Raw genomic sequence first — 21,809 nt, 5'->3', positions numbered from 1 at the left:
AGATCGTGGACATTGGAGGCTTCCCCCCAAACCTCGATGAGGTCCACGATCTCTGCACTAGACCACGCGGGCGCCCGCCTCTTGCGGCCCCGTGCAGGGTCCTGGGAGCCGCCAGGCTGGTCCCGGGAAGAGGGGGAGGGCTGGGTGTCATCGGGTGGCTGGCTCATGGGTGTCAGCTGCTGGGTGTGCTGGCACTGGTGCTGGCAGCCTTGCAACTGGCACAAACTGTGTAGCCAGCCCGTGGCCCTTTAAGGGCTCCGGGACCGGGCAGTAGAGTTTGCCTGGTGTTGGCCAGAGTGGCCACCAGGGCAAGCTGGGAAGGGCTAGCCTCCCACTAGTTCGAATTAAGGGTCTACACAGCCCTTAATTCGAACTAGTAAATTCGAACTAGGCTTAATCCTCGTGGAATGAGGATTACCTAGTTCGAACTAAGCGCTCCGTTAGTTCGAATTAAATTCGAACTACCGGAGCGTTAGTGTAGCGCCTATGAAAGTTAGTTCGAACTAACTTTGTAGTGTAAACATACCCTAAAAGACCCCTGAATGCTAAAATGAATGAAGAGCTAAGTCAGCCCTGCCAAAATTCAAACTTGTTACTCCATCAAGTCCTGCTGTTTCTAACTTCCAGGCCATTCCTTCTGATAACTTGCAAGGGTACCAGTCACAAATCAATCTTACAAATATAGAACTGAATCAGATGCTTTCATTTCATAGTGATACTCTCCAGCTTTCCAGTGTGAAATATTTCTATCCACAAAGTGCAATGAACCTACAGTATAGAAAGCAGAAACATTTTTATTTGTAATGACGATTTTGGTTTACCCAAAGGAGATCTCTATCGGAATCTTTTGGGACAAATGTCCAATTATTAAGTAATGGAAACACAAGAAACATGCATTTAACTACCTAATTAGCATTTTGAAATGCAAGTTAGGGTGTGGGGGAGGGAGGATAGTTGCATGGGCATTTTGATGGGTTTGTCTGTTTAGTCTGTCTTTATCCTTTAAAGTTTGAGCCTGCTTGAAGGATCACTCTGATTTTTAGTAACTATACGTAACTCCAATTACAAATCTGTCAGTTTTATCTGCACAAGTATACAAAGTAGAAATACAGACTATAGTATCTGGAGAAAAAAAGCTTTACACATAAAAATATATCTATTATTGTCATTTAAAGTCTGGCGTGAAGCAGGCAAGTTGAACTTTGAATAAAGTAACTTCATGTAGGTACAGCATTTGGATTTGGACGTTTTTATTTTATTTTTTTCCTCTAAAATATTTTTTCATAGAAGCTTTTTTGTGCTCACACACAGAGAGAGAGAACTTGTGCAAGTTAGATGTATGGTTTGTTTTTCAAGAATTTTGCTCACACACAATTCTTGAAAAACAAGCTATACATATAGCTCACTTAAGTTCCGTACTGAAACACAGTACAAAGTCAAGATGATTTCACTGGAAATAGATACTCTTTTCTTCTGCATCTAGGGACTATTAATGTTTGAAATTTCAAATCACAATCAATAGCATAGAGTGAAACCATGGGTGGCAATTCATTTCAGGCTTTTGAAAGAGACAGCTGTTATTTAAAGTCTGAACTTTTGCTACACTTAGAAAGATACTAATATGAAGCCCAACCCTGCAAACCCATGTGAAAATAGTGTGATTGGTTTCAATGGGCTTGGGCTTGTGAGTGGGGCTTCAAATATTTGCACTCATGTTTTATGATGCCACATCATCTTCCATGCATTATGTTTCGTTCCAAATACTGGCATTCACTGCACACAGTTATAAAAAACACAATGACAACCATAAGCACATTCTAAACTATTTTACTAGAATGACTGAATTCAATTTCCTTGAAATTAATTTTAAGGTCACAAATCACAGTGCTTTGACAAGCTAAGAAAGGAAAATTCACTGGATATATTTGTATTGCTTTATTAAGGCTATCTTTAGCAAGACAGCAAGCTACAGACTTCAGCAAGAGTAATTTACTAGTAAATTTAATTTCAAATGCTGTTTTCCTGCCTAATTTCCTGTCCTCAACTAGAAGTTCCTTGTATTGATATTTTTCAATACCGATTTTATACAAACACCTGCTTTAGCAGGTGCCTAGTTTGTTCAGCCAGCCCTGGAGATCTTCAGTACAAATATCATTATAGAGACGTTGAGCCATATAGTTTTTTCTGCTAAAACTTTAATTGCACCAAGAAAAAATAATCTGAAGTAAAGCATCCTGTGAGAGTGATCCTGTCAAAAGTATCTATAGGTTCAACAGTGAACAGAAATTAAGCAATCATGAGATTCTATCATTTACATGTTTTGTTAGTTTTTAAGTTCTACCAGACCATTTGTGGTTTGCTAATTAATGGTCTTTATCTGCCTCTTTTGACTATAGTGTAGGGTATGTCTACACTATAAAGTTAATTTGAAATAACAGCAGTTATTTCGAATTAACTTTAATAGTGTCTACATAGCCAAACCGCTATTTCAAAATAAATTCAAAATAGTGGAGCACTTATTTCAAATTTAGTAAACCTCATTCTACGAGGAGTAACGCCAAATTTGAAATAGCTATTTTGAATTAAGTGCTGTGTAGACACTTAATTCGAAATAGGGGGCCTCCAGCCCTTCCCAGGGAGCCATGGTGGCCACTCTGGGCACAACCAGGAAAACTTACTCTCCTCTCCCCCAGCCCTGGAGCCATTAAGAGGGTAGACCCTGGCCACAGAGCCTGTGCCAGCTCCAAGCCTGCCAGCCCAGAGCCAGCAGTGGCCCCAAAACATGAGCCAGCAAGCACTGGTAGCCAGCCCTCCACCACTCCCCAGGAGCAGTCTGCCAGCTCCCAGGAGACTGACAGGGGCTGGAGAAGGCGGGCGCCTTCCTGGTCCAGGGTGGAGATCATGGACCTTATTCAGGTTTGGGGAGGATGCCCCAACTTCCATGATCTCAGCCCTAGACGGAGGAACACAGCCATCTATGGTAGGATAGCTGCCAACCTGGCCACCAAAGGCCACATGCGAACCCAGGAGCAGATTTGCATGAAAGTCAGGTTGGTCCAGAGAGACCCCCAACTCTGAGCTCTGAGCTTCCCCTCCCCCTTCTTCCCCTTGTTTCCCCCTTCCAGCTCCCTCCTCCCAGGTTTCCCCCACCCCTCTCCCACCCTCTCTCTTCCCCTCTCCCACCTCCTTTTCCCAGTCATCCCAGAGGCTCATCCCCCTTCCCCCCCCACCCCATTTTGTTCAATAAACCCAGTTTCTATTTTTGAACATACATGTCTTTTATTTGACATCAGGAACGGGGGCTCGGGAGAGGTAAGTGGAAGCACATGAGGGAGGAATGGGGCACGAGCCCCAGGTGGGGAGGACCGGGGTAGCTCTGAGGGCTCCTGGGGGTGGACGCTCTTCCTCAGGGCATCCTGGATCCTGACAGTCCCCCAATGGACCCCCCGGATGGCAGCCTGCAGCAAGTGCAGCCGGGATGATGGCAATGACCCCACAAGATTCACCGGCATGCCCAGAGGCAGCTCTGGCTTCATGTGGCCGAGTGCTGTGGTGTCCAGAGTGTGGGCACTCAGGGCACTCCAAGACAGGACTGCTTTGCTGTCCCTCATCGAGGCACACCAGCAAGCAGAGAACCTTGAGAACTGTCTGTCCGGGGTGGGAGTAGGATCCCTTTAAACACGGAGCTCAGTTAGCCTCAGGCAGCAGCCCCACACACTAAGTCCTAACCTGATGCCCTGCCGGCACTGGTTCCTGCCAGCCTTAACTTCGGTTCAGGGTCCACTCAGTGTGCACGCGCTATTTCGAAATAGCATTTTGCTATTTCGAAATAATTTTTGTGTATAGATGTGTTATTTTGAATTAGCTTAATTCGAATTAACTATTTCGAATTAAGTTAATTCGAAATAGCACTGTAGTGTAGACATACCCTTAGGTACCTATAGACTATTTGTTTTTCCTATTACATTCCAGCTGGACTTTCCTCTTGATATTTTTTACCCACTGCCTCTTCTTGTTCCCACTTCTCCCATTTTTTTCTCTTCCACCTCCCTCCCTTTACTCCTATTTATTTTGGTCCTGAATATCTAACACTCTGGTCATCTGAAGAAGTGAGCTGTGCCCACAAAAGCTCATGATACCATCTACATATTTTATTAGTCTTTAGAGTGGCACCAGACTATTTGTTGTTTTTTAAGTTTATCCTGTACAGACTAACTTGGCTACCCCCTGAATTTTCTACACTTTTATAGACATTTTCACGAACTTGTTTGAAGGTTTTTGCTTTATTAAGGTGAATAAATAATCGTTTTCACAATTATTTAAGTCTGTGTTGATTGTAACAAGCTTTTCCAAGCTGTAAAACCATTTAGAAAGGCCACCTGGAAAACAAAACTAAAAAAAACCCAATTGCTAGTAGGCACCCTATTAAACCACCACTTCTCTCTCAGTCCATAAGAAATCACACTTTTGATACCAAATCAGTGCCACAGCACTGGTTTACTATAATGTTATGTAGAACTGAACTATATTTTCGATCTATTTTGAGATGTTGGCCACTCAAACTGATCAACAGAAGTGGAGAATTTGCATCAATTATATATTGACTCATGGTAGTTCAGACAAACATTTTGCCTAAGTTCACTTTTTTATCTAAAATAGTAAATCACTTCTTTAGAAAATGTGTTCCTGCATACATCATTTAAAGCATTAGTCACTCAACTGTATTGTATACTTCTGTTTTTAGTAAAAGGTTGCTCACTTGGTACTGAGGAATAATCGTGACTCTATAATGAAAAACCTACACCACACAATGCTGCATAATCATATCTAATTATTCTTGATTTTCTGATGTGAGTGCACAATTGGATATTGGAAAGTTCTGACATTTCAATTTTCAGCTTAATAAGGAAGCAGAACTTTTCTGGTCACCTCAGCTCTTATTAGCCTGCATTACTACCAATTTCTGAGATGAAGGGGACAATGCAGAATTAAGAAATTCCCAACAATACTGTATACATTTTGCATTTCTGTAGCCCACTGAAATCCCTTAAACCTTGAGCTTTTTAAACTGTTGCAATTGTACACAGCTGTTAAGACAATGACATGATGAATAATGGACAGTATTTAAAAAGCCATTATTTTAGCACTGGTATTTAATTCTACTCTGTCCTGAGAAGATCTGTACTTTGTGACACTCTTGTGAAAGAAGTTTATTAAATTCATTACTTGATAAAACTTTATTCTATATAAAATTTATTGATTTAACTTTATTATTTGTCGCAACAATCTTGCTTTATTTTATTTTCCATAATTCTGTAATGTAGTTTAAAGTGTCTGACTTCAGAATTAGCCTACATTTTCATTGGCTAAACTAGGAATCCAATAAACTGCAAAAATCTGGATATGGTTAGCCTTATTCTTTACTTTCATTTTATGGCCTTTGGATGTAACTGTCCAGTAATGGTGCAAGTTCTCATTTCTCTCTTGTTCTTTGCATTTTAGCAAATGAAGATGAAAAAGTCTGTCACTCAGGTGCATCAAGTTTTTCTTCTTCAGCTTCTAAGGGTATGTCTACACTACCCCGCTAGTTCGAACTAGCGGGGTAATGTAGGCATACCGCACTTGCAAATGAAGCCCGGGATTTGAATTTCCCGGGCTTCATTTGCATAAGCCGGCCGGCGCCATTTTTAAATGCCGGCTTGTTCGAACCCCGTGCCGCGCGGCTACACGCGGCACGGGCTAGATAGTTCGAACTAGCAAGCCATTCCGAACTATCTGTACGCCTCGTGGAACGAGGTGTACAGATAGTTCTGAATGGCTTGCTAGTTCGAACTATCTAGCCCATGCCGCGTATAGCCGCGCGGCACGGGGTTCGAACAAGCCGGCATTTAAAAATGGCGCCGGCCGGCTTATGCAAATGAAGCCCGGGAAATTCAAATCCCGGGCTTCATTTGCAAGTGCGGTATGCCTACATTACCACTCTAGTTCGAACTAGCGGGGTAGTGTAGACATACCCTAAGATGCACAAGAGTAGAATTTTATTTGTTCACACACACCCTTCTCACCTATTGCCCACAAGTCTCCAGTTAACTATAGTCTTTCCCACTCCTGTGGGATAACTAGAGTTCTGCAGGAGCACAGGCCAGTTCCTGAACATGCTATATTGCAAGGCCTATATCTTCTATAGCAAAGTTGGCCTAAAATATACAAGTCCAGTGTTCCCTGTAAGCTGGGTGTTTATGTGATCACTCAGGAGAAATTCAAATGCCACCTAGCTGATTATCAGAGCGCCACCAAGGCATGTGCCCTACCAAAAGAAACAAATAAACAAAAACAACACTGGGGTTTTGTTGTTGTTCTTGTTTCTATTGGTAGAGCACATGCCTCAGGGCATATAAAAAAAATGATTCCACACACTGATGGAAAAAATCCACCCGTGTATAGAAAAGCTTAGAGGGAACACTGTTACAAGTCCTTCAGATTCAGCAGCATTTCATAGAGCAGGGAAGTTCTAGTAAATTAAATATAAAAAATGCACTAATCCCATGTTTATGTTCAAAAATTAATTTTATATTAGTGCTAGGCATTCAGAATGTCAGGTTTTTTAACTCAAAACAAAAAATTGCATTGGGTGGAGCAAGCTGATGTCAAACCTCTTTACTTTGTGGTCTCCCTCTATGTGGGACAGACTGTCATCTTGAATCTCAAAGCATAGGAACCTGCTTGGCAGAGTTTGACAGTCTCCCAATTCACCACAGCTTCTTGGGTACAGGCAGTCCCTGGGTTACATCAATCTGACTTACGTCGGATCCCTAGTTACAAATGGGGGGCGCAGCTAGTGCGAGGTGCCTCCCCCACTGTCGCCACCTCCAGCGGCGCGTGGGGCGCTTCCCCCCAGCAGACCAGGGAGATGCGGAGCTAGCGCCCCCCCCCACCCCCCCAGCAGACCAGGGAGACGCGGAGCGGCTTTTCTCGTCGCGGAGGACGCGGGTCTGCTGGGGAGAACAAGACACCAGCCAAAAGGGGGCACCCCAGAGCGGAAAAATTAATTTCCTAGGGAACAGCAGGAACAGCAGGCAATGAGATCCATTGTGTTAAGGTCCCCACCTTGGGAGCAACAGCTCTTTCCCTCTTCAGCACTAGAGCTGCAAGTATCTTGTTAGCGTCACGTGAAATTAACAAGTCCCTTCCAGCCTGGCAGAGGTGAAACTGAAAAATTCCCAGTGGTGTGGGTGGGCAAGAATGGGGAGAAGCAGGACAGAAGGGAAGAGGGGATAAGCCCCAACCCCACACCCTGGCTAGAGCGGAGCAGGGTAAGCCCCGAGAGGATTGGTCTGGTTGCAAAGTGTGTGAGTGGACAATGAGGACCTACCTGTGGCTAAACTCCTGTTCCCAACACAGAATTTTTCTTTAAAATTAATCCTGTGGACAAATTCACACACACACTTCACAGGAAGGGATTTCCATTTTCTGCTCAGCAGAATACAACAACAGCTTTGATTGTATCAATATTTCATTGTGCTCTCCAATGACTATTGATTACACCTAATACCCATTTCACTGAACCATCTGTAGCAAATTCTATTTGGAACAGTAATATGCATTGAATAAACATTTTTTAGTTATAAAAAACAAAGATTCTGACTATTAAATGAATAACTGGGATCTTTTAGGTACCCCGAAAGGAAGATTTGGATATAACATGAAACACTGAAACTTATGATTAATTTTTAATTAAAATATCAACCAAAAAAACCTTCATATCAAAACTGTATGGCTGTGTCTACACTGGGCCACTTATTCCGGAAAAGCAGTCGCTTTTCCGGAATAAGCTGCGAGCTGTCTACACTGGCCCCTTGAATTTCCGGAAAAGCAGTGATGATTTACTGTAAAATTGTCAGTGTTTTTCCAGAAAAACTATGCTGCTCCCGCTAGGGCAAACGTACTTTTTCCGGAAAACTGTTCCGGAAAAGGGCCAGTGTAGACAGCCCAGTAGTCTTTTCCGGAAAAAAGCCCCGATCGCGAAAATGACGATCGGGGCTTTTTTGTGGAAAAGTGCGTCTACATTGGCCACGGACGCTTTTCCAGAAAAAGGGCTTTTCTGGAAAAGCATCCTGCCAATGTAGACGCTCTTTTTCCGGAAATACTTATAATGGGAAAACTGTCCCGTTTTAAGCATTTCCGGAAAAAGGTGCCAGTGTAGACGTAGCCTATGTGTTTTTCTTAGAATAAGGAAGTTGTATGAGAATCAGGGTCTTTTCCACCTAACTCCAGCTCCCTGTCCCCCCCCCCCCCCCAAAATATGTACCAGTTCCAACTTACATACAAATTCAACTTAAGAACAAACCTACAGTCCCTATCTTATACATAACCCGGGGACTGCCTGTATATGCCTGGCTCAGCGCACCACCCCCTTCCACCTCCACAAAGTCAGAAAGTGAATCAGGATATCTGTTTCGAGTAATGGGGTGAGTTGATCCCCTGACTGGGAGAGAGCCTGGTGGGCCTCAGCTGGTATCGAGGATGGGGATATCCCTTTCCAGAATCAGCAACTTCTCCCACCTCCTTAAGGGTTGCCCCTCCAACCCGGCCAGAAGAAGGGGTCCTGGACCACTGGATGGAGGAGTCCCACTATGTCCACCAACAATGCCCCAAGAGAGTTCCAATTCCGGGGTAAGCCATGGTTGGAGGCAGACCAACCACCAGGGGCTCTTTGCATTTCCCTGCTGTTAAAGAAACTTCCTTGTGGAGGGTAGGCCTTCACATCCCCATGCATGAACAGTAACATGACAGTACCCTGAGTTGGGCCACAGTTAAACACCGCTGTACTTTGTACCAGTGTCTGGGCACAGCCTGAAACTACTACTCCCATCACTTCTCTTCCATTTATCCACAGCGGAAAGGTTAGCTTTGCTGGGCCCCAGGGTGTGCTCATACTTGCAAAGTCCCAAAGTTACATTCCATGTATGGACTAGTGCTCAGAATGGCCATACATGAAACACCAGCCCTGATCACAGTACCATTTGGGGTACCTGGACAGTCTGAGCATGATTGGTCTCCCCCAAGTTCTGGGCCAGGCAAGGGCCCTGGATGGCCTCGAAGGTGGCAGTGATCTCCCAAACTGCAGTGCAGGTAAACAGTTCTAAGATTCCTGGTTTGGAAAACCCTGGGAACTTGGAATGCTCAAGCTCTCCAGAGCTCTGGTAAGATTGGAAAGATGCCAACATCTCTTATGAAACACGGATTCTTGGGCAGTTTCATCCATCAGAGACATGAGGATTTTGGTTCCAGCCAACCCTGAAAGGGGTATTATTTTGGCAGCTAGGTAGTTCTTGGCAGTCTTGGTAACTAGTCTTGGTAGCTAGGTAGGTCTCCAGGAGCTGTATGGCCTCTATCGTAATGTCAGGCTGATTCTGTAACACCCCCGGGAGGTACCGCTCCCTGCCAGAAGCACTGCCAGAATATTTCCTCTGACATATCTAGGGTGTCGAAGATCATTGCTCCTGGGCAGTGGTGGACTTCAAAGGGCAGTATGCAGTCTGTACTACTCCAGTTAAATGCGGGGCCAGAACTGCAGCTCAGTGGCCCTGAGACCAATTCAAGCATCTCTAAGGGTAGGTCTAGACTACAAGCCTCTTTCAAAAGACAGCGTCTAGCCTACAAACAAATTTAGAGAGTCTAGACACTCTTTTTCGAAAAAGCAGTTTGCATTCAATAACGTCTTTTTCGAAAGATTTACTTTAGAAAGAACGCGGTTGCAGTCTAGACGCAGGTGAAGTTTTTTCGAAAAAAGGTTACTTTTTTCGGAACCCCCCCTGTAGTCTGGACACACCCTTAAAGCCTAGGGATCATGAGGCCCCATTTTGGCAAGCTGGAGAGGGGCAGGGTTAGGCAGCTCTGCTGGAGCAGTGAGTCACAAAAGGGAGGCCACCTGCTGGACCAGATGTTGCTGGGCTGCAAATTTGCAAACTAGCTGCTACTGCTGCATGGCCATCTGCTGCAGAAGTTGCTGCTGTTGCTCTTGGTGGATATTTTGCTCAACCATCCATTTCAGCAGCTGTTCAATCTCCACTCAAAAGTTTGTCCTAGGGGTTTCTTCACCTTATCTCTCTCTTCACCTTATCTCTCTCTTCACCTTATCTCTCTCTTTCCCTTCAGCACGGACTAGGGTGATTCCTGCTTTCTCCACCACTGTGACACCTTCAGTGTCCATGCAGCCTAGTGGCTAGGTCGTTGGTTAGGGGCTGAAGGGGGACCTGCCCCTCCTTTTCTCCCAGCCCTGGCTCAGTGTCCTGAGTTGCTCACACCCCTAAACAGGGGAGATGGGTCTTGCCCCAGCCATGAGGATGGTCCTGAACCATTCCTTATATAAATACTTTAATTTGGGGGTGGCCTTGCTAGTTCACTTCCGCACAGTGGGGAAAATCTCTTTGCCTCCAGTAGCTGTGTAAGCAGGCAAGTTGCATTGGTGCCTTCAGGCAGGCACACAGAGAGTGCCTGCCCCTTTACCAGTCAGCCCCTAACTGAACAAGGCTCCCTTCTTTTCTCCCACTCTAGGCCTGGCACTGGCTGCAGGTTTAATGGGGCGGCGCTAGCTGAAAAGCTTTTATTTAACCATCGCTGTGCCTGGAAGACATCTCTCTGCTCCTTCACACTTGTGTTAAAAACTACAACCTGCCTATTCTTCATTGGAGCCTGCCTTGATAACGCTGTTTACCCAAATGACAGACACTGAAGTGGGTGTAGCTGGCATATGAGCAGCAACACTGTCGAGCCATACTTGAATTAATGAGTACACAGGGAGGTATATCTCATGAGATTTTACTTTGTATTGGTAAAGAACACATTTTTTTCCTAGTGAAGATGCACCTTCTATGTGTTTTAACTGCACAAGTATAATACAGGTGATCACCACCATCCTAAAGTCTGTCAAAATCTGCAGCCAAAAACTACCATCTTTTTTCACTTGGGGTTTTAGTTAAAATTCCCTAATCACATCAACAACTCATTTATCATTCCTGATCATTTGAGTAAATATTTTTCACCCACGTTTTGGGTTTTGGAATAGAAAAAAAATATCTGTTGTATTGACACCACAGTCACTCCCCTGTGTATGGATTATAGTTTTGGTTTCCCAGTTTCCTCCCCTAATTTATAGTCCCTGCATCTGTCTTATTTTTTTAGTCATGTTCTCGAGTAGCCTCAGTCTGTCATTCTTTATCAAGCTGCATAAGAGGGTTGGTCCAGTGTTTTTCTGAACGAAAAGGAATATTCAGGGTACAATTGCTACACCACTACGCTTCCAGGCAGTTCTGAGGCTGCTTACTTATATTTCCAGATAGCTGATGTCTTCTAATCCCAATCCTTCTTTCAATACCAACACCAAGACCCTTATTAGAAGAAATATTAGTGTTTATTTGATCATCTTCATGTTTAGTGTATTAGTGTACTATTCTCTGTTGTCTTATTATAGTTCAACTTTTAAAAACAAGGGTTTTCTTTAATACAAATCACTTTTGATTTCTAGCCTAGTTCTTATTTTTGTGACTACTCCATACAGGACCAGGGGCCATACCCCTAATTATTGGGATTGCCAGAACTTGATTTTTTTTATGGTTTTAAATATTTTGAACGTGTTATTCAGTTTTTAAATTTATTTAAATTTTCACAGTTGTATGAAATTATGGGGGATCAGATAATTAATTATGTAGATGTTGAGATTCAAAAAATTAAAGCTTTAGCTGTCAAAATGTAAATCACTTTTTAGTCTGAAATCAAACCATTTCTCAAACAGCATTTTTCTTACTATGCCAACCTGTACATTTTGATCAATGGAAATATTTTGTCAGATTGTGTGCAGACAGTGAAATTGATGCTTACTGATATTTACCAGTAAGAGTTACCTTGCACCTAGAAATCAGGTCAGAACCCATTACGGTAAGTGCTATAGAAACATTTGTTCCATTTTTTTGTTTTAATTCCCTGTCTAAGATTTAATACTCATATCAAACTATTTCATGAGTTATCCATTACTCTTCTTAGTCAAAAAGAAAAGTAGCTTACTGGGTGGTTCACATTTCATACTACGAAATCGTCTTTCCCAGGATGAGGATGTTGAAGTAGATGAAGAGATAGAAACTGAAGTTCCAGGCTCCTTTACAAAAAACAAGGAAAAAACTCATTTAAGCAATTATATTATTGTTTGGTCAAGCTATTTTTCATCGCTTAAAATCCATTAGTAAATTCTGGCCTTTTTTAATAGGATTCATATGTAGATAATGATGCTGAGTAATCAAATACATTAGGGCCATTATGTCATCTACTTTTTAGCAGGGTTAAAGGATTTTAAATAGATTGGAACAAAGGTTTCTTATAAAAGAACCCAGAGCACATTATGTTCAGTTATTATTCTAGTTAAAAACAAAAATAAGAAGACATAGCTTACAGCTTCCAAAATACCAATGTGAGCTCCAGAAACTATATTCACACACTCCTCCTTTCCCCTTTTCCTAGCAGTTTACAGCCTCTGCATTCTAATGTTTTTATATAACAAAGGCATTTACTGCAAATGTTTTCCTGATTTGGAAATTCTGATCACCAAATGAGAAAGCACAAGAAAGGAAAACCTACAAATTTACTTGTGCAAAATCCTTAGCCACTGCATGTGTGCTGAACTCCTAAAATAAAATAATCCTTAATAACAGAATATAGTTATGCAAGGTCTTTTCTTAAGATAAACATGTATTCCAGTCTAAAGGTCATGGCCTGATCTAAAATCCACTGAAGTTAATGGGAGCCTTTCAATCAACTTCAGTAAACTCTGGGTCTGGCCCTAAAGGTATCTCATCATCTCTGTCTCTCTCTGTAAATTTGTGGTCAGGTTCTCTTCTTGTGTTCTCTTTTTCCTGAATACTTCTGCAGTCATTTCTACTGGGCAGCTAATCTTTCTACATTATCTTGGTTTTCCCTCAGTCTATGTTTTCAGTGTTACTATGAGTTAGATACCTCTAGATTCTGTATCCTTCCTTTTCTCAATAAATTACCTTTCTGGCTCCCATTGATACTAGTCCATTTCACATGTATTCTTCTTTGATGGAATTCCCATTGCTCCACATTTTTCTTACTTTTAGATTTCTTGTAATATTTTTTGCATTATTTCAATATTAATCTCTTCAATTTCTTTCTTCCCCCAGATTGCATTCTGTCCTCTCATCAAGTAACTTAACCATTGATACCCCTGGCTCCCAACTTCCATAGTGGACATCTGTATCACATAACCTTGAATTTGAAATGGAGTTGGTCTAGTCCTAGTCTAACAATAGAAGCTTGTGCCAGCACTTTAAAAACAGTTTAGGATCACAGTCTAACCTTTCAGCCCTGGCCTTCTTTAATCTAACAGTCTCCAGAAAAGTTAAAGAGGCAACATTATTTAGGACCAAAGCAGTTGCAACTACAGTCATATATTATGCATTTAAATTTTCATAACTTCTTGCAAATGCAAAGTCTTGAAGATGTACAGGCAAATATAATCTGCATATATTGTGGTTTAGTATTTGCCCAATTTATAGGGAAAATCAAAACTAATATTTTTGTATATATAAATATGAAAAATGCAGATACAGTTTTATCTATTTGTATTTGAAGATGTGGCTTCTAGTGTCTAGATTCCAATGTAATATATGGTTAACAAAGGACTGTCTATATCAGGAGAACCGGGCCCAGGGGCCACGTACGGCCCCCAGCTTGACTTGGTTCTGGCCCCCAAGTCTCAGGGTCCGGTCCCCCACGCAGTATAGGGGAGCCAGTACTGGCACTCCAGCCTCCTCCCTCCCCCCACACACTGCCCCACTGCAGGGCTGATGAACACAAACATCTACTAGCATGGGCCCTCCTAAGCTCTGCTGTGCGAGAGGAATGTGGGGAGTGTCTTTCTCCTTCTCAGTCAGGGGCTACATCTCTGAGGGGTTTTTTTCCTCATTTGTGCGCATCTCCGTACTGATTTTTCTGTGGGTGAGTGGCTTTTGACCCAAAAAAGGTTCCCCGCCCCTGGTCTATATTAAATGGGACTGTCAGATAACATAATAACAGATGCAGTATCAGTGCCTGTAATACAATAAAACTAGATAGCCATCTTCAGAAATATTATTTAAAAACTAATTTTCTGTAGAACTTTGTAAAAGAAACAAGATTCAAAATGACCAATTTTTTTTCTATTTTCTACTGCAACCCAGTACAAATATGGACTGTTTTCATATCAGCTCTTGTAGAAAGTGTGCTTTAATGCACCCAGGGCCATTAGATTTTTTCAAAATTTTATGAAATACATACAGCATCAATCCCTGTAAAATGTATCAAACACTACATTTCAAGGCAGATGTGAGCACCAAACAAAGGCATTCACCAAACAGAAAATTTTCTAAAATAGGAAGTGACTTCTGCCTTGACTGCAAGCAGTTAAGAGTAATACAGAAGGAAGGACAGTAACAGCATAGAACGATGATCAAGGATTTTTAAAGTCATTCAGTCATTAAGAGTTTCATCACCCCCCCCTTGTTCAAAGTATCAAACTGCAACCACTAACAAAAGAGTAGAACTTCTTAGACAAATAAGAATTCAAGTGATTATTTTTATTTCATAATTCAAGTGATTATTTTTATTTCACAAAGTGCCAGTTATGTTTCAGAGTTATGTGCTCTTCTGTAATATAAAAATGTAGCTCATCATTCATTTGACATAAAGTTACCTGGTATGTCTTAACAATTTCCAGTTTCTTTGTTCCAGTACTAACAGGAAGTAACACTAGTTAACATTTTTCACATTGGTTCATCAAAACCAGAAATTAATTATATTTATAAGTGTCCTCTCCATCAGAGTCAGAGTCAGATCCAGCTACATTTATCTCTTGAAACTTTAACTTGGTCTTTGTCTTAAAAGATTATTTTGAAAAGGAATGTATTCTAAATACAGGCAGTCCCCAAGTTACATACAAGATAGGGACTGTAGGTTTGTTCTTAAGTTGAATCTGTATGTAAGTCAGAACTGGCATCAGCCGCTGCTGAAACTGATCAGTTTCAACCGCGGCTGAATCTGGATGCCAGTTCTGACTTACATACAGATTCAACTTAAGAAACCCAGGCGTCCCCAAGTCAGTTGCTGCTGAAACTGATCAGCGACTGATTCCAGGAAGGCTGGGGCAGAGCAACTCTGCCTCAGGCTTCCTGTAGTCAGCCGCTGGTCAGTTTCAGCAGCGGCTGACTTGGGGACGCCTGGGGCAGAGCACCTGGGGTGCTGCTGGGTTGCTCCAGTAGCGCGGCTCCTCGGCGCTACTGGAGCAACCCAGCAGCACCCCAGCTGCTCTGCCCCAGGCGTCCTGATTCAGCCGCTGCTGAAACTGACCAGCAGCGGCTGAATCAGGACGCCTGGGGCAGAGCAGCTGGGGTGCTGCCGGGTTGGTCCGGAGCGGCGCTGCGGGACCAACCCGGCAGCCCCCAGCTGCTCTACCCCAGGGGTAGGCAAGAAAAGCCTGGTCTGCTGGGGGGGGAGCAGCTAGTGCCACGGAGCACGCCCGCAGTGGGACAGCCCAAGCGCGCCTGGGCTGTCCTGCTGTGGGCATGCTCCAAGGCTTTGCTCCCCGTCTCCCTGCAGACCAGGGAGACGGGGAGCAAAGCCTTGGAGCACGCCCGCAGCAGGACAGCCCAGGCGCACCCGGGCTGTCCCGCTGAGGGTGTGCTCTGCGGTTTTGCTCCTGTCCCCCTGGTCTGCTGGGGGGGGTCCAGCAAAGCCGCCTGGGCGCCTTTGCTCGGGTGTCCCTGGTCTGCTGGGGAGAGGGGGTCCAGCGGCTTTTCTGGACCACCCCCAGCAGACCAGGGGGACAGGAGCAAAGCCGCCCAGGCGGCGGGAGTCCCGCTGCCTGGGCGGCTTTGCTCCGGGGCAAACGAGCAAAGCCGCCCAGGCAGCGGGAATCCCGCCGCCTGGGCGGCTTTGCTCGGGTGTCCCTGGTCTGCTGGGGGGGTCCAGCGGCTTTGCTGGACACCCCCCCCCCCCCCCCAGCAGACCAGGGAGACCGGGAGAAGCTTTTCTCGCCCCGGAGGACACGGGTGGCAACCCGCCGCCCGTGAGCTCCGGGGCGAGAAAAGCCCCGTTTGTAAGTGCGGATCTGACATAAGTCAGATCCTCGTAAGTCTGGGAATGCCTGTACACATTACCACCCTAAACACTTGTATTCTATTCACTCATTTATTCTAGATCAAAAGAACAATCTGAAATAGCAGTTCTTGCAGTTTTCTCATTTCCGTAACCTTTTTACATGTAAATATGGCACGATTTTAATAAGAGAAAACTACTATGCATATTACTCATGTTGTCAGCTTGTGTATAATCTGTCTGGAAGCTATATTTAATATGTGTTGTCAAATTTGGAAAAATTATATTATTCATTAATGTAATGAAAAATAGTGACTGGGCATCAAAATGGCATTCTGTGTTGATGAATGCAAAGTAAAGAACATTGTAAAACATAATCTTAATAATATATACTAAATTATGGGGTCTAAATTAGTTGTTAGCAGTCAAGAAAGAGATGTTGGCATCATGGTGGATAGTTCTCTGAAAACATCTGCTCAATGTGCAATAGCAGTAAAAAAAAAAAGTTAGTCACCTGTAGAAACCGTTTCATATTTAGCTAGAAGCCATTCTGTATAACAAAAGCCATTTCAGTTTCTTGTGTCTGCACGTATACTAGAGAGAGTGAACTGGCCTTCACCGAGGTGGGGAGAGGCCAGAAGGATGCGCTGTTGGAATGTGTTAATGAACTATTTTGAGCTGAAGCTCGAACTCCCTCTAAACCTGTTTCTTCCTCTGCTGATAATAGTTCCTCTTTGAAGTTTGCTTTGATTTCTTGCCCTGACGTCAGACTTGTTTGGTTAAGGGTATAAAATACTAGGATTGATTGTATTAGCCAGCCTCACTGGGCCCAGCTCTGCTGGGACCACATTTGGCTCACTTTGCTTTTATTGGCCAATAAAACTGTCTGTTTAGCTGCATAAACTGAGTGAGGCTTTTGCTTCGACAAACCTTAGGAACCACTAGGAAAGAGAGAGATAAGACAGAAAATATGAGAATGCAACTATAAAAATCCATGATATGGTTGAACAGGATATAGCTTGAATACTACATGCAGTTTTGGTCACCCCATCTCAAAAGGGATATCTCGGGATTGGAAACAAAGAAGGGAAACAGAAAGAATCATGGTTATAGAACAGAATCCATATGAGGAGAGATATAAAAGATGAGGAGTGCTCAACTCAGAAAAGAGACAACTTGGACAGGTTATGATAGAGATCTATAAAATCATGAATGGTGTGAAGAAAGTGGATATGAAGAGTTGTTATTCCTTCATATAACACAAGTACCGGGGATCTCCCAGTGAAATTAATAGGCAGCCAATGTAAAACAAATATAAATCAGTACTTCTTCACACAAGGCAAAGTCAATCTGTGGAGCTTGTTGCCAGAGGATGTACGAAGGCCCAAACATATATCTGGTTTCAAAAAAAGAACAAGAGAAGTTCATAGAGGATAGGTCCACTAATGGCTACTTGCCGAAATGGTCAGGGGTGCAAACCCCATGCTTTGGATATTCCTAGAGAGCTCACTGCCAGAAACTGGAATTGATGACAGACGATGGATCGCTCATTTAATTGCCCTGTTCTGTTCATTTCCTGTCCAAGCATCTGGTAACAGCCAGTGTTGGCAGGAAAGATACTGGGCTACACGGATCATTGGTCTGATCCAATATGGCCATTCTTATATTCTTAAATATATTTAATTAAATCAAAACAAATATGCCCACATAAAATGACATTAAAATTTGGTGAACTTTATTATTTACAATGTCTCATGCTTAAGAATTTTAAAGTTCAAATCCTTTTAACTGTTTTGTAACATAGTTTTAGAAGACTCAAAAGAAAATGACTACTGTTTTTATCACAAGTTAATCAGTGCTTCTATTTCAATAATTAAATGCTTACTGTAAATAACTTTTTAAAATATACCAAATATATACAGTATTTCCCACAAAAAGTTGAACTGGATGACTTAGGATCAGTAGTTGTCACAGAAGGCAACAAAGAGCCAGTTACTGTTTCCTTTCTTTGTAAAGAAAGCCTTTGACTTTATCTGTGTTTGACTTAATTACCTGTTTGTGGTTGTGTAGCATATTTCTCTCTCCACTGAACTTTTCCAGAAACAAACAGTGGAGAGAAAGAGGAAACAGAACCATATTCTCTTCTGGGAACCTGATTAAAGGGTGAAAAAGGGGAATTTTTCCCCCTAATCAAAGACAAAAGGATATGTAAAGTAATAAGGGAAATTGCACTTCAGCAGTAAGCTAACAGAATATTATTCTGTTGCCAGAGTAAAATACATACAAAAATCAGTATTGATTTATTAAAATCTAATTGTGTTAGCTCCTAGCTTGTATTTAATATTGCTATTAGCTAACATAACTGTTTTACATTAGTGACAAAGGGCCCAGATCCACCCATTCTGGGACACAGCTCAATTCCCACTGAACTGAGCACACTCTGCACCCTATAAGCTTATGTTCTAAAGGCTGAAGGAGCCCATTTTCCCCAGAAATTCTAAATGTGTCCAATAGTTATTAATAAAAGGTTTTAACTGCCGTTTATCTTTTTCTCTTGGTTCAATTATTAACATTCTGCTGTTATGGCTGCAACAGAGAAAGAGACTTTTCATGCTGCTAGAAATGTTTCAAGTACAAAAGGAAAGTCTATAGACTCCAGATTTGAGCTAAATTAACTTTAGTTTAATTGTGCTTATATTTTGTGTTTGATATCTATGTTTATCAGTCTTCTTAAAATTAATCAAATACGAGAAAACGTTTCAAGTGTACTGACTGATGGCACCTTAGCGAATAAAGTATTACACAGAATTCAAAGTATATATACGTTTTCTAAGGCTAGCCTCATTTGATATATGATAATACTCTTCCCTATGCAGTGCTCATTAATAGAATCCTGCAAATTTGCATATATTCGCTTTATATTTGTGAATATCTGGATCTGCAGATATGGATTTTTTTTTTTGTGGATGTGGATATAAATTTTGTAGCTAGAACCCTGCAAATTTTAAGATATCCACTTTATATTCACAGTTATCTGCAACCACAGATGTGCATACGGATATCCAAGGATTTTTGCAGATGCTGATGTGGATACCAAATTAGCATCCAAGCAGGGCTCTACTCTTTAATCCTTGAAGCACTGACTTGTATGAAATATTGCGAAAGACCATCAATTAAATATGCTCAGTGGAAGAATCATAAAGTGTGATTTTTGAGCACACATTATTGATTCCGTTTTTAAAAACCAATATTCATCTACAGCTCCCATTAATTTCCACCTTATAAAATCTTTGTCTTTCTAGCTAGCTATGTCAAACTATGTGCTAAAGGACTACAGCAGAATTTCCCATCATTCCAGATTAGAAACACAACCAGAAATAGTGCTGTTAAACACCATTTTAAGGATTTCTTACATTTAAGCATTAGTCCATGTACCTGTTCTTTCTAATACTGTTTGTGCATTTCTTTCCCTTCTCCCCCATCAACCCATCTTTCAATAAACCACAAAAAGGACCAAAGAGTAATAAATATTGTTATAGACAATCAGAGCTTACTACAGGCCAACTTTTCCAGTATAGTTGGCTGTCACAGTCGGACCAGAAAACTGAGTGTGTATCCCACATCAGGACACTTTTATAAGAAGGCAGGATGGAAAAGAAGCACTGCCCAAGCTCACAGTGAGTGGACTCCTTCCTCTTACATCTCCATAGCTATTCTCGGCCTGAGCAGCACCTGTGCACCAGCATGCACAGAAGGTCTCCCCCAGGTGAGTGGCTGCGCCTCACCTACCTCCCTTGCTGGTGCAGTGGGATCTCCTTTCCGCAGTCCTGCACTGCTGCCGTTCCTGGGGAAGAGAAGAACAAGGCTGGGTCTGTTCGGCCCAGGTAATCTGCACCTTCACTACTCATGCATAACACAGCACTTCAAACCTACAGGGCAGCAGCAGCTGTTCTCAAGCTCCAAAAGCTACTCCGGGGGGATTACACCAACGTCACTCACACTGCGCCCACCGCCAGCTTCTACAGGTGCTGCAGCCACAGGCCTGGCCCACGTAAGCCACTGAGCCCACCATGTCACTCACAGGAATTTAGGCTGCTCAGCACTTCCCTTATTAAGAACAGCTGTACAGCGTGAGGAGTGCACAGGGCAAGGAACAAGAGTGCTGGGACAATCTGTCTAGTGGGAACTGCTGAGAGCCACTGAACCAAACTGTAAACCCTGAATATGATGGACACCACTTCAGTCTAGGGGTACTGCAGCCCACTCCCCTCCCCCACCTCTACCTTTGCTCCAGCCACGCTGTTCCCTGAACAAGGGTCTCCTTCTCTAGGAGCTTTTGTAACCCTACCCCCCCCCCCCAGTGCAAGAAGGGGGTTTCCCATCTGCTCTTCAGAGCAGGCTCCCACTGTCCATGAAGGGGCGGGGGTCGAAGCCAGAGGCAGGAAGGGAGGTTGCAATAGGAGCCCCCTGAAGCTGCTCGGGTGGGCGCAAGGGAAAAGACACCCAGGTTGGGCGCCCAGCGCCCTGGGCGGGAGATGATAAGGAGTCTCTTACCTGGGACGCAGGGGGTCCCCGCCCGGCGCCAGCTGCGCCCCTGCGCTCCATGCGGACAAGGCTGTAAGACAGTAGCCGGGGTCAGCTAGAGCGCGGCATCCTCCCGCCCCACAGCAGACGCACCGGCTCCCCCCGAACTACCGCCCCCTTTGCACCTGTTGCGCCTTCCCGCAGGGCCGCGTGCGCCCGGGGCTGCCCTGCCGCGCCTCCCCCGCGGAAAGACAGCCCGCCGCGCGCTAAAGTCGGGGATACCCGCGGAGCGCCCCTCCCCGCCTGAGGCGCAGCTCACCTAGGCAGAGCCAGGCACAGGCGAGCGAAGCGCAGAGAAGCCACTTAGGCTGGCCGCGGGGCTCCATCTGGGCGGGCTGAGCGGGAGGCTGCGCTGCAAGGCAGGTCGGTCCGCCGGCTCCCTACCTGCACATCGCAGCGCGCCCGAGCGCACGGCCGGGCGGAGGAAAGCGCGGGGCTGACAGACTCCCGCCTTCGCTCTCCCCACCACTGCTCCCTTCTCCAAGGCTCAACCTCGCTCAGCTGCCCCCCAGGCCAGGGCCGCTGGGGCTCCTCCCCTCATCAGCATAATCCCGCCGCTATCAAAGACCCCCCAATTGGTCCCACCCCCTTCGTCGAATCACTTGATACCTCAAGGGCACGTCTAACCCGTACAGTGACTTGGGAGTCTAGCCTCATCCCTTGTCAGTGCACCCAAACTAAACTGGCCTTGTTTACCAGGAAAACCACCTGATTGTTTTTTCCTAACTACCAGCCAGACAAACACAACCAAGGGCTTGAAAATATTTGTTCTGTCTTGCGAAGTCCCAGAAATAAAGAGTCTGCCACTAACATTTGAGTATGGAGAAAGAGCTCGTTCTCACACAACAGCATTGGCTTTACAGTCCTACACCTGGACTAGAACATTTAGTTTTGCTACCAAGGTCAGCAGATAAGATTCCAAACTATTCTAGAAGGGCTGGAAGGGACTTCTAGAGGTCATCTAATGGTGATGAGGTTACATTGCAATATTAAGTACACATTGGGGTGGCTATAGTTTTGGCATCTTCTTCATAATTTAAATCAAATAGACATAAAACAACTCTGTTGAGAAAAAAAAATAT

General features: G+C 43.7%; 1 protein-coding gene across 1 annotated transcript in view; it reads right to left on the bottom strand.

Moving 5' to 3' along the window:
- The window catches only part of OTOG (otogelin), a 172,790-nt gene extending 151,585 nt beyond the window's left edge, over positions 1-21,205 (bottom strand). Inside the window, exons 1-4 of the mRNA XM_075928087.1 lie at positions 20,987-21,205; positions 20,698-20,758; positions 19,933-19,987; positions 12,064-12,154 (exon numbers count right to left, since the gene is read on the bottom strand). Of these exons, the coding sequence (XP_075784202.1) occupies positions 12,064-12,154; positions 19,933-19,987; positions 20,698-20,758; positions 20,987-21,053 (274 nt within the window). The 5' untranslated portion in view covers positions 21,054-21,205. The remainder of the gene's footprint in view (positions 1-12,063; positions 12,155-19,932; positions 19,988-20,697; positions 20,759-20,986) is intronic.
- Positions 21,206-21,809: the final 604 nt, after the last annotated feature.

Source organism: Pelodiscus sinensis, chromosome 4 (assembly GCF_049634645.1).
Source record: "Pelodiscus sinensis isolate JC-2024 chromosome 4, ASM4963464v1, whole genome shotgun sequence".
In the NCBI taxonomy this organism is placed as follows: domain Eukaryota; kingdom Metazoa; phylum Chordata; order Testudines; family Trionychidae; genus Pelodiscus; species Pelodiscus sinensis.
The sequence above is the reverse complement of the archived record's forward strand: the minus strand, read 5'-3'. Positions and strand labels throughout refer to the sequence as shown.